This window comes from Parasteatoda tepidariorum, chromosome 3 (genome assembly GCF_982258835.1).
Source record: "Parasteatoda tepidariorum strain Cologne lab strain chromosome 3, Ptep-v5.0, whole genome shotgun sequence".
NCBI lineage: Eukaryota > Metazoa > Arthropoda > Arachnida > Araneae > Theridiidae > Parasteatoda > Parasteatoda tepidariorum.
Window position 1 is genome coordinate 61,964,075 of NC_141757.1, and position 14,282 is coordinate 61,978,356.

The window sequence follows — 14,282 nt, forward strand, 5'->3', positions numbered from 1 at the left end:
AACTTCTAACTTAAAATGTGACAACTGCAATAGTACAACTGCAAAAAGAATTTAAATGCAGTGTAAGAACAAAATGGAATTAAGAAAGTTCACTTATATTATATCCATCCGTATTTTTATAAAGGTAAAAACAGTATTTGCGTCTAATCGTATTTTACTAATTTGTTTGTAATAAAATTTAAATGATAATGATTATTGCATACATAATTAATTATACATAATTAGATCACTATAAACAAATATAATACAAACAAATTATTAAACTTAAGTCTATGTTGAATTTAGCCTTAACACTTTCCTAATAATAACACAGTGACAATTTATCTAAGATATCCAAATACAAAAACGTTGAGATAAATTTAAATTCTATATTTTCCATACATAAATTTTTCGCTGAAAATAATTAATAAATTTGACGACATAAATAAAATGTCCCAAGTTTTTTCATGATTAAATCCGTTATTATACGCACATATATTTATAAAAGAAATGTGTATGATGAAATAAAAGAATTTAGCTCGCACTACATTAGTCAAATTTTAACTATTATAATAGTTCATAAAACCGAATAATTCGAATAGATAAATTTTAAAACAAGAATGCTTTTTAGCTCAGAATTAATTAAAAAATATGCTGCAAATAAAAGCTAGATAAGTATTTCAACTATATAGAAATTTATTGAAGCTTAATTATTCTTTCCGAATAAAGAGAGAAAGTAGAACTAAAACATAAAAAAGAAATAAGTTAAAGAAGTATTCCAATAAAACTTACCAATATAAATAAAAGACCATGAGTGCAGTTTCAAAGTTCAGCGATACGTAATCCAGAAAAATAAAAACCAACTTCGCACCAAACATAAACACATGTGTTCCGTTTTTTTTCACACTCTTCTAAATAAAGCAATAAGACACTAACAAATACAGCAGACGATATTGCAAGCAATTATAAACAAAGGTCATTATCAAAGAGAGTTTTCCCTGTCACTTATAGCCGAAAGCTGTGGGTATTCAGGTCGGTGTTAAAAAGTCTCTGGGAATGGTCTAAAGTGCACCCGTATTTGGGGTACCTCCCCTAAGGGGTACCTGACGGGTCCAAAGAGATATTCCCGCCAATCACAGAGTCCGAAATAAATATGAAATTTAGATAATGCAAGTTAAGCCAAAAAGTTTGCATTGTAGAGGAGAACTCCACATTAAAATGTAAATAAAATTTCAACGAGCTAAAGATTGCAATAATCAGCTTAGGAAAAAACCACAACATGAAATGATGACAGAAATTGGGTGGAAAATAACCGACGACGTAACCGGGGAAAAGGCCATTGATTCGTTAAATGATATGGCGCCATCTTGTAGACAACAGACGAAACACTTTTCATTTCAGAAGATAATATTTCTGTGTTTTAGTAAATAAATATTTAAAAAAATTAAAATACTTAAATTATGCAAAAATAGTTGAAATATTAATAAATTTTTCAATTAAAAATTTCATTAACATTTTAGGAATATGAATAATAAAACTATATATTATTTTCTTTTTTAATAAAATTAAATTTAATTGTGAAATATTAACTAATATTATATATATTAAAAAAAAAATCACAAAAACAGCTAAAAAACACAATTTAAAAATGAAGAAAAACTTCAACATGCGTGCAAATGTGTTAGTGCAAATTATCGCAATGAAGGGGGGGGGGGGGGGAATAAATAAAAACATTACTTTGACACACTTTGATCACAAATTAAATTCAAAAAATCATGTTTTACTAATATAAAATAAGCACAAAATAAAATTTTGCGCTTACAGCATTTACGATGCAACGGTTACTTTTTATGCTAGAATTCCTACAGACATAACTAATGATTTTATGCAAATACAAGAATAATTTAAAAGGTAACATACACTTATAAGTTTTATCGAACATAGATTTAGTTACTATTAGATTTAAATTTTGTTTTACAAGCAGATAAAATTAAATTACATGAATTAAATACAAACTAATATTAAAACACATATAAATAATATATATAAAAATTACATTAAAATACATATAAATTTAACTACATATTATGCAAACTAATTAGAATTATTTTTTTAAATTTAGTGCTGAAATATTTTTGCTTACCTCCAAATTAATCAACGAAAAAAAAAATTATTAGCGCTTTAAAAAATTAAAAGTAATAGAAAAAGTGAAAGATACTGGTTCTGAATCACTATTTGGGACCACAATATATTAAATTATAAAAATTTGCGTACTCTTCATCTCTTTTTCACAGGCAATTAAAAAACTTATTTTTAAGATTGACATTGAGAACCGAAGAGGTAATAATATGCTTTTAAAATTACTATAAGTAAACAGTCTAAAAAATAATCACAGGTATAACAAACTAATAAAACAAAGTCGTGAATTTTTTTTAATAGATCCTTTATATTAAAAAAATATATATAAAAACAAACAATCGTCACAGTAGCGGAAAATATATTAAGATATAAACGAACTCTTGTGGAATACTATTTTACAACTGTGGCTACCCCCAAAATAACAATATTCATTAATAATATTTCCAGGGCGTTTGAATGTGGGCACAATCCCTCTCCCATTTTTTAAGTGAATGTTTACATGTTCTGATGAATACTAACATAGATGCTTTTACATGTTAGGTTAAAAACCTTTCTTCTTAACAAATTTTGAAAAATTTAAACTAAACTTCTGTTTTCTAGAGAGAAAATTATTGGTTAATTATCTCACGTTTATCGTTGCATAGTTTGAAGTATGTCTAATTGTTAATGAGTTAAATTATATAAAGTCATCAGGGTTATGATTCAGCATTTAATATGCTAAAAATTTCTTTTAAAAGTATTGATTATGCCGGAATTTCAGAATATGTGTTATATTTAAAATTAAAAATATATATATTCACAAAAGTTCTCCCAAGGAATAAAAAGGGGCAAGGCACTTTCTCACAGAAAAGGACACTTTAAGTTTTGAAAGGAAATTAACTTCTACCGAAAAAATTTATCAAAATGTGTAATAATATGTAGTAACTGAATTTGATCACCAACAACTTTTAAATTGTCCTCTTATACTATTTTTTGCCTGTATTTCAAAAAATAATTATCACTCATTATCAAAATAAGAGAAAATTTTGCAGTTTATAAAATATAATTACAGGCATGTTAAGAGACAATCACTGTGCACAAATTTTTTTCAAAAAAATAAACTAAAAGAAGAAATGATTATTGACAAACAACTTGAAAGTTTTTTTTAAATATAATTTAAACTAAAAATTATACGAAAATAGACACTTAAAAATGTCTTTTAAAAAAAAGGGGGTATTTAAAAAAATAATTTTAAAATTCAATATCACTGGAAAAATTGATTAATATACCCTGAAAAAAGAGAAACTTTATAAAAATTTTACCAGTTGAGAATAATCCAGACAAAATAAATATTTATAATAGTAATCAGAATTAAACCTATATAGACAGCTAATTTTACCAGTGTGTAATTATAATTAAAACAGTAAATTATATTTTTTAACGGAATATGAATAAAAAGGCAGTTTTTTTAGATAGGATACGGCAAAGAGGGCGCATCAAAGGGCGGGCCGTCTTTCTAAAAACGCTTAGGGAGAACACTACATTCATACTTAGTTTTTTTTATAAATAAGGTATACCATAGATCTAGGCTTAGTTATGTATTAGGGTTCCCACCCTTTTTTTCCCTAGATATTAAGCCCTGACTATCCCCATTCAAAATCCTTGAACAAAAATTTTTTTAATACTTTTATTTCAAAATGATATTTTTCAATGGTAGAATTATTGTCTGTGCGCTACATTCAGGCAAATTTTAGACATCGGCATATACGATTGAAGAAAAATATTTTTTACTTCTGTTAAAATTTTTAACTAAATCTCTGGTACTTCACGAATCAGAACACGATACCCGAAAAGTTTTTTAAAACTTATATTTAATGAGGTCTAGTGGGTCATAGAGCAGTAGAAGAAAAAAAAAGGAAATAAAACCTACAAAATCATAAAGCGAAAACAAGAGATTATTTCTTTATCAGTAGGAAAACAGGAGCGAAAATCGATTTCTTAATCCCTTTTTAAAAGAATTTTATCTGATTAAAATCAGCAGTGATTAAAGAAATATAGTAGTTAATCTTTAAAGTATTTTTTAAAACATTGTTTCAGTAATTGGTGGGAAACAAGATTAACTCTTAAAGTTTATTAACTTTGATAAATATTAAAATTAAGTCATAAACATTTGTTATTCATGAATTAATAAGTTACATACAGTAAAAGGCTCCTTTTTACTAACATATATTTTTAATTTATTTATAAATAAAATTGAAAATACAAATATTTTTAAAAAATGATTTTTTTAAGCAATTTAGTGTACATTTTAAAAGAGGTTTGGCGAAAAACACTTGTTTCAACAAAGAACAGCGGATTAGAAAAAATTGGAACACCAGTTTCATCTCTAGAATTATAGTTAAACGTACGTTATAGTTAAACGTACGTACGATATTATGGTTAAATAGTAAATATTTTTTTAAAGAGTTTGAACTGCCACTTTTTAAAAAGAAAAAGAAAAGAAAAAAAAGCAAGTTTGGGTAAAATATACGATTGGGTGCCTTTCTTATTTTTGGCTACTTTTCTGATGCTATTCATCGGCATCAAAAAGTACTAGATTTTCTTTTTACAAACCTTTTTTATAAAACAATCAAAGCATTTAATATTGATGTCAATTTATCGAGCAAAATTGTAATATCATAAACGTGGGTTTCAACAAAATTGAACGAAATTTGTCGTCAATTCAAGGGGCACCCAATTCTACATACTAAGACAAGTCGGATTTTAGATCGAAGCAGTTAAAAATACATATTTAAAGACACCATTTATATAGAATGCAAACTTACGAAGACCAGACGGCGAGTTCCACGTCCAGCCACTACACCTGCGTTTGAAATCCCAAGTACGACCTCGCCTATATCGTACTTGTGGGCAATAGTTTGGATGCAAATAATGCGCACTCGAAGAATGTTGGTATCTGGTAGGCAAGGAAGCCATGTCTACACTCGAAATTACAATAAATTGCAGTCCGTTCATCGCCAGATATACAAGGTGAACATAGCTAGAAGACTGCTTTCAAAACAAATAGAAGTAATCCATAAACTTTTTAATGTTTCAAGCCAACAGTAATTACGCTATCACCTGATGAGCTCAAATTTCGCTAACACTACACAATTCCAAAACAAAACACAAGTCAACAAACTACAGTTTCTAATGAGGATTCAAAGGTCATAAAATGTCTAAAAACACTTCAACCCGGGACTGATTTGTTAGTATTTTCAACTAAACTCATCTCGATTACTTGAGCTTGGCACTTAAACGAAGAACTTCGCAAAGCCAGATTCGCATTAGCAGCCCACGGAGAAGTCAGTAAACAAACAGAAAAAAACTGCATCGCCCCCAAAGGTAGGCGTCCATTTCATAAGAAAATGTTGGATCTGAAAGACGACACCCAAAAACTTCGGCTGTGTTGACGCATACTTTTTGACATATCCGACCACATGTATTTGTCGCTTCCTGTGTTGAGCCTACTATATTTCCTTTAGAAAACACATCACAATCGAATTTTTCATTACCGAGGAAATGAAAATTTCTCTTCCCGGACATTGATCTAAGAGTAAATTATGTGCACACTTAAAAAGAGAGTCTAATCTACTTTTGTGTTATTTTTTCGCGTTCATTCCAAAGCGAATCCAAGATCTACTTTGCCAGTCTGTTGTTAATAGCAAAATTAACATTTTATTTCGTAGGTCAGTATTTTTATTTACAAAAATATTTTTCCAAAATAATTTTTTAATAAAAAATAGGGTTTTATTTGACACACTACAGAGTTGAATCTGATTTTCATAATCCGATTCTGTTTTTTTTAAATTTCAAACTTGTTTCAAACTTTTATAACCGAGGAAATTAAAATTTCTCGTGCTGGACATTGATTTAAGAGCAAATTTATGTGTACACTTAAAAACAGATTTCAATCTACTTTTGTAGAATCTTTCCGCGTATATTCAAGATCTACTTTGCCAATAACAAAAATAACTTTTTATTTCGTGATCAATATTTTTATTTACATTCATCAGAAAATATATTTTAAACAAAAAATTGGGTTCTATATTAACAGATTACAGAGTTAAATCTAATTACTATAATCCGATTTAAGAAAAAATTTTACCCCTGTTACTTTAAAAAATAAACAAAAGCTATACAATTAGGATTTATTTTATCAATGCATTACCAGGGGTCTGTCCAGACATTTTGTGAAAGGTCTTGTTTTTGTAAAATTGTGAAAAAATTATTCGTAATTTGTGAATATAAAATAAACGCTAAGTCACATTCTTTCAACCAGGGTCCTGCTTTCATGAATTCGTGTAAATAGGGTCCTGTTATTGCAAAAAACTTTTTCAAGGAGTTCTTAAATTGTAAATAGATACAAGATTATGTTTAACACTGTAAAATTAGAATGGAAAAAAAAATTTTTTTTTTCAAACATAAACAGTAATTGCTGCTTCTAATTTAGAGATGCAACATACAAATATTTGATATTTTGACTATACTGCTGAACGCAGAACATTCATTTCGGACGAATAACAGAAGAACGTTTGCCGAAGACAAAATTTAATTCATTTACATCCATCTTTCTTTTTTTCATCCCTGGGAAGGGTTTATTCGATTAACAAAATAATAATGAAGATAAACAAATTTGTGAAGTGTCCGATTAAAAGAAAAATCATTTTGTGAAGGGTCCGTTTTTAAGTTAAAATATTTTGCGAAGGGTCCGTTTTTATGAAAAGATATTTTGTGAAGGGTCCGTCAACGGACCCAAATTTCTTCTAAACAGATCCCTGCTTACAAAACAGATAAGAAAAGAAAAAATATTGTTTCCCAACCACTATTTATTTCGGTTTATAGAAGAAGGAAAAAAAATTCGTTTAAGTTATTGTCTTTTATGGATGAGATAGGATAATTATAGAGAAAAATAAGATATGAACTATCAATTTAAAAATAAATACAATTTAAAAAGGAGTCTTAATCAAATCGACAATATTATTGCTAAATGTCTCGTTATTTCCAAACTTTTTTTTAAAATGTATATAAATGCAGAACAACAATTCTATAAGTGGGTATGACACATTCGTAGCAATAATATTTATCACGAAACATTTATTTGGATTAATCATCATTTTTTCTTTCCTCTATCACAGAAACTTTCCTCATAAACTGAACAGTCATTTACCATTCAAAATTCACCTGGAGTTAGGCGACTTTGAAGGTGAAATTCATCGAAGTGGAAAGTAATTTTCCAAGAACAATGGAGATTAAAAAAAAAAAAGTTTCATGGAAGAATTAAGTCGCAAAATATACATCTTTAAATGAGCTAGAAGAACTGTAATACCCATTGATGACATGGTCAGCAGAGAGTGAGATAACGGAGCTATAAGCGTGATATCACAAAAGGGAAAGGAAGTGAAAGGCCCAGACCCTTCTCCGACTTCCGTTCCATTCTTTGACTCGTGACCACCCCCACATTCACGCGCCACAGTCACACTTTAAATAAGGGAGGGATGTAAAATAATGAATTCAGGAAAATTTAGAGTACAAAAATAACGTGAAAAATATTAAGCATTGAAAAATGTATAAATAACAAAAACTCAGCAAGCAAAAAGTCAGTTAAAACTAGACTTTTAAGCTTATTAACTAATTCTGTCCAGCCATTTTTTAATAATTGCAACGAATAGGTGGAAAAAATATAGCCCCTTTCGGCTTCTTTCCACTAATTAGGTATACATGCTGATTTTAGTTTAATTTTCACATTATGGTACTATTGACCATGATTCAACAGGTGTTAATAACGTTTTCTTCATTTAATTATACGCCGTTATAATAATTTCAGTTTTAAAAAGGATATTAAAAATCATTAGAAAACACTCTGCATATTTATTATTAAAAAAAAAATGTCTATCTGATAGCGAGAAAAGTTTTTACCTAATATTATTATTACCTAATAGATCTTTTTAAATGCAAATAATCAAACTCATAAATCACGTTAATGTGGATAATTTTTAACCGCTGATAATCATCATTTGTAGAATACTAATAATTTCAAAACATTCAACTACATAGAACTTGTAAAAGAGTATACACTTTTCAGGGGTCTGTTAAGAAGAAATTTGGGTCTGTTAACGGACCCTTCACAAAATATCTTTTCATAAAAACGGACCCTTCACAAAATAATTTATCTTTTAGTCGGACCCTTCACAAATTTGTTTATCTTCGTTATTGTTTTGTTAATCGAATAAACCCTTCCCAGGAAGGGGGAGGGGAAGAAAGACAAATGCAAACCTTTATTCGTCCGAAATAAATATTCTGCATTTAGCAGTATAGACTAGATATCAAATATTTGTAGGTTGTATCTCTAATTGAGTAGCAGCAATTGCTGTTTATTTTTAAAAATTTAATTTTTTAAATTATAATTTTACAGTGTTGAGCATAATCTTGAATGTCTTTACAATTTAAAAACTCCTCGAAAAAGTTTTTTTGCAATAACGGACCCTATTTGCACAAATTCACAAACGAGGACCCTGGTTGAAAGAATGTGACTTAATGTTTATTTTATATTCACAAATTACGAGTAATTTTTTCATAATTTTACAAAAACGGACCTTTCACAAAATGTCTGGACAAACTCCTGGTTTTACTCCAAGTACTTCATGGATTATAAGGAGAAAAAAAAATCAATTAAAGATAGAAATTTTCAAATTTTCTTCAAATAGAGGCTGTAGTTATTACAAAGAATTTATATATAAGCGTTTTATTATTTGAAAATAGTTATTAGAGGCATTTTGTGGTAGATCCTGATAAAATAGCGCACTACTTTTGTGATGTTGACCGCGTCACGAACTGGTATCAAGAATCCAGGCTATGTGAATTTGTAAAAATAATTTCCTGTTTTTTGTGAAGAAAAAAAAAATACGTGTCTTTCAAAGAGTTGCAGTTTAAAAAAAGGTAAAATTACTAATGATTCATGAAAAACTGAAAATTTTTGCAACATAAAGAGTCGATATCTAAATTTACTTCTAATTACTGACTACTAATCTTAATGTACTCGGTACTTATATAAAAATAAATACTTGCATAATAAAAACAATGATCAAGATATAAAGTAAATGCACTGTAAATTATTAAACTTCTTTGAATACATACAAATAAATAAATAAAAACCTCGCTGCATTTCAAAACTTCTTTCAAATACATAAATAAAAAAAATTCCTACATACGATTTTACGAAATGCGGAAAACATCGATGTTTGTAACAAATCGCAGACACAACGCCCACGAAAAATAAATAAAAACAATACAAAACCCGAAACCAATGCGTTTTTAACTAGCCATTGTAAGTAGTAGTAAGCAAAACATTAAAAAAAAGAAAAATTAATTAAATACATTTTATCCTAAAAAAAACTCGACCACAACAAAAGAATATTTTTTTCTTCTCCCCGTGACTCAACTATGAGTCATCTAATACTGACCCGTAGAATTGGGAAACACCTAACCTCCAAATAATAGCGGGGTTGTAAGATCCAAAAACTTAATAATAAAAGAAGGTAGTGTTCGGTACTGATTCTAGAATCTCAAGTTCGAAAAGCGTAGGTGGAAGTGCTATTCAAGCATCAACAGATGCTTCGACCTCGCTGGTTAGAAAGAGTGATTAGTGTGCTTACGTCTATATTCTTTATAAAGCAACTAGTTGATAAGTTCAAAACACTTATTTTTGCGACCGTTTTTGGGCTTCACTATAAAAACGAACTTTTTATAATTTTCTATATCAGCTTAAATTATTATGTTTGCTGTTAGTTAAACTTTAGTTAACTACTTAGCAACATTTATTTATCGTCAATAAGGTTGAACAGATAAATGTTTCAAAGGATTCTTTCTCACAGTAATACTTCTTCGCCCTTCCCCAACAGAAAATTTCTCCTGACTGGTCAGGATGCGAAGCCAATTTAAGAAAAAAAAATTATAATGAAGGTAATGTTCACACATATTTTTTCTTCTTTTGTTATAAGTTCTTCGTATAACTACAATAATTGATGGGACCTAAGTATTTGACAGTTATTTTTTCTTCTTTTTTTTTAATTTCTCAAAAAACACTTAGTTATTTTATAACTTCAAAGGTGTTCTGGTCAGACGATTTCTCCTATTTAGCAATAAAGTTTAAAATTTTCAGAGGTTTGGTGGACTGGTAATAAATTAAGAAGGGAAAAAGTGTTTTTGAACTCCCAATGTCAGAAAAATATAGCAAATAACTTGTAACTCGTCTCGATTACTTTGGTTCCTATGAGCAATAACTGCATAAAATTTTCATAAGCCTATCTTAAATATTTATGGCAATACGGCAATTTTAAAAAAAAAAAAATTTTCTTTTCTGTGGCTTTAAAAATATTGATTAAAATTAGAAAAAAATTTTTTTGCAATTTTTAATTAATAACAAAATTATTTTACAATTTGAATTTAAAAAAAAGATTTAAAAATTAAACAAGATATGAGCATTTAATGTAGTTTGTAGTACTTTCATACTAAACATGCGCGGAAAAATAAAAAATTACACCATAATTTCGTACAGAATTATTTTTGAACTAATGAAAACAAGTTCCAAATTGAATAGCTTGGAAATTTAAAAAGTTCCAAGCAAAGAAATATAAGCACCTTTTACTAACACCCAATAAAAAAACGCACATTAAAGGACTTTTAAAAAATAAAAAACAATAAGAAGCACCTACGCATCCTGCTGGTAAAGGAACGTTTAAAATTTTGAAGTTTATTTAATGGATATAATAAAAACTACTGGATCTAGAAGTTCGTTGTAAAACTAACATAAAGACTAAGTTTTATAACGATCATACTATGTAAATTTTATACTCATCAATTTTTTGCTTTAATTTTATTTACCAGGAGTAATTCCAGAGTTTCAGTGAAAGAACATTTCTAAAATAATTTAAACAAAGCGATTTTTAACTAATTAATTTCTAAAACAAAACCATGAACGTTTTGTCCTGAAGAAGCATTTTAATCTATCTGTAAAGGTTGGGTGAAAAATTCTGTAAAATTAGATTAATAAATAATTTTACAATTAATAATGGAAACAGTTTTACAACATAAAAGAAAATGTATTAAATCTCAATACAAGATAATAAGGACGTCATAAACACATAACATAACAGGATTTAAATTTAGAAATATAAAACCTAATAAAAATTTAAATTGAAAATCTAATCAAAAAGTTAAATTTCTTTAGTTAAAAAATATAATTAAAATATTCGTATTAATAAGAAATTATTGCAAGCTTGGATTTAGAAGAGATCAGTAACTTTTTTAAAACAGTCTATAAAAATAAATGTTCTAAATTAAAAAAAATCTTATATATTACATATAATTGCATGTAATTAAAAACAGGAAAGTTACTTTTTTCTAAAAATTAGAACTTTATTACAACGAAATCTTTACTTATATACGTAATGATTTTTATTCAAAGCACCAAGTCCTGAGCAATATCTAATAAGTGAAAGAAAGACGTTGCAATTCAGAAAAGTGGTATGATATTTGCTTGGGGAGGAACAGGGGGGATCAACCGGACGGAATTAAGTGTTGGGAACATGATCGGAAGTAGAAATGGGGGAGGAAATTGAGCGGATATGATGAGCCCCGATGTTCTCACTCACCCACGAACTTCAGATTAAAGTTAGGGGTTACTATTTTTGGCTTAATTAGCCCCAAATAAGTTAACTAGCAGCAAAATTATTTTATACTTACATTTAAAAGTATACAAATTTATTATATTATTAAAAATAAATGTCATATTTCTGAAAAAATCATATTCAAAGACTATTTGAATCAAATCACCCCTAATAACATTTGGTCTAATGATAATCACTGGTTGTCACACGTTAAATGCAATCACAAGATCAGGGATGGATCTCAAAATGCTAATTATAATTAGTGCAGAAGATAACAAAGGAAGGCACAAAACATACTTTCGTTAAATAATCGTACTTTTCTTTTTTAAGATTTGGAGTTTTAACCCTTAAATTATGGGCCTGGCTGCAATCTGGAAAATATGGTTTTAATAATTTGATGAGAGTGGGTGAAAATAAGAGCCCTTTATATTTAAGTTTTGTGATAATGTTAAGAGCCAAAAGAATCACGCACTTAATAACTTTTTTAGATTAATCTTGCTGACTAATCAAGCAAAAAATAAACTAATAATAATCGTAAAAAGTTTTGACTAGTAAAAAATTTTTACACTCTCTTAACAATGTAACTTTAAATAACAAAATCCAAAATTTAGACAAAAACAAATAAACAGTTTCTGAGAAATAAAAATATTGCTTTCTTAGAATTTTTTTAAATTTTAACTACTATTTTATCAATTACGTTCAAAGTTTGTATTTCGTACATTAAAAATAAAATTACATCGTTAAAAGAAAATGTAAAAATTGATATATCTAAAATAAATATTGCATTGCTTCAGCTTATTGTCTGATATATTTATAAAAAAAAAATACTATAACTTCTATATAGATCAAAGGGAGTAAAGTTTATTTCGGAAAACCAATATTTGATTCTCCTAAAAGAGCATCCATTTTTGTTTTTTTCCTTCGACATTTCCCAGAACTAATATAGAATGCTCTTCAACTCTCGTTTCCAAGGACAGTACTAATATAAAAATTGTAAAATGGAAGTAGGTGGTGGAAAGAACACCATTTTGAATAATTTGTTATAGCCGCATGAGTGATTTTCTTTTTAAAAAAATATATATTTCCTTCAAACAATGCGAAATTTCGAGTTGAAAGATCGACTGTCAGTTATACCGTAAAATCTGATAGGGTGGCTGTAGTTTAGGATGAAACAATAAGAAAGTGTATTGAGATGTTATTTGATGCATATAATTTCACCGAAGCATTCATTAATATTCTCGAACGCTGAGAAGAGTCTACAATATGAATGCAGTATTACTTTAATATGCGACCTTGGTTTTCGAGGGGGTATTTCATATCCGGTTAGTTAAATACAAATTTATGGTTATAATATTATGAATAGAAAAGATGAGGAAAAAAAAAGTTTGGAATTGTAGAATATAAAATGTTAAGTAGCGAGTAAATAATATTTCTCACAGATGGCGCTTTGAGGAGTGAGGCATTATTAATTTATCTTTAGAATCCATTCAGACAATGTAATGCTAACATCATTCTTTGTTATTCTTATTTAATATATTTTTCTGTTATAAAGAGTTTTGTTATAACTTAGGCAACTCATCTTTTATAAATTAACGAAATACGGATTTACGAATAAAATAATGAATAACCATTGATTCACAGACTATTACCGATTTTACATAGTATAGGGCTTAAAGTCATTCTATCATTCGTTCACTTTTCATTCTACAATAAATTCACTAATCATTCACTTTTTAGCTATTCTAATAAAAAACATATTAAGCACTTTATAAAGAATTTTCCAATACAAAAGTATATGCATTATTATTGCCTTTGTATGAATTATTTATAATAGGAACTATATCTAAATTTAAGAAATGAAAGAGTTCTTTTAAAATTAAAGACGTCTATATAGTAAGATTTTTCAAAGAGATTAATACGCATGTTTAAATAATAAATACCAATTAATTAATTACTTTAACCAATCAATCTCACATTACTAACTAAATTCATTAATGCTTTAACCAAATGCCAATTTTTTTTTCAATAATAGTTTGTTTATTAATAATAAATATCATGAAATAAACTGAATAATTAAAACAAAAATCTTGCCTCATTGCTCTTGGCTTTATTTGAACAAATTGGCTAATCTTTAACACTTTCATCGCTAAGTACGAGATATCTCGTCTTCCACGGGAAACCAGTGAGCGCTAGCGACGAGATATCTCGTCCTCTTTTCTTTCAATTTTAGCATTAAAAGTGGAACTCGTAGAGCAGAGGATAGGAGAAAACAGCACTATTACCGCAATAAAAGTTAAGAATGTAACTAAAATTATATAAATGATGTGAGATACCAAAAAAGTCTCTCAAATTTCTTCTCAATTTATAAAAATTAATTAATAAATAATGAAACGAACACTTTACTTCGACAAAATTAAAAAACTTCTATTTAAAAAAATAAAAAAATAAATAAATAAATAAAAAAAAAAAAAAACAATT

The 14,282-nt window shown here is 27.9% G+C and overlaps 1 protein-coding gene across 11 annotated transcripts in view; it reads right to left on the reverse strand.

The window, feature by feature from the left end:
• raskol (Ras GTPase-activating protein raskol) overlaps positions 1-14,282 on the reverse strand; it is a 319,700-nt gene that overhangs the window by 89,548 nt on the left and 215,870 nt on the right. For 2 of the 11 annotated variants that reach the window (XM_087159447.1, XM_087159445.1), the window contains exon 1: positions 772-1,320. The exons of 7 other annotated variants lie outside the window; for them this stretch is intronic. Coding sequence is in view for 2 of the 4 variants with exons in the window: in XM_087159437.1 (XP_087015563.1) it covers positions 4,923-5,112 (190 nt within the window). In the remaining 2 variants the exon portion in view is untranslated. Of the gene's footprint in view, positions 1-771; positions 1,321-4,922; positions 5,548-14,282 lie in introns of those variants that run through there. 2 more of the 11 variants (XM_087159437.1, XM_087159434.1) reach the window with 2 other exon arrangements.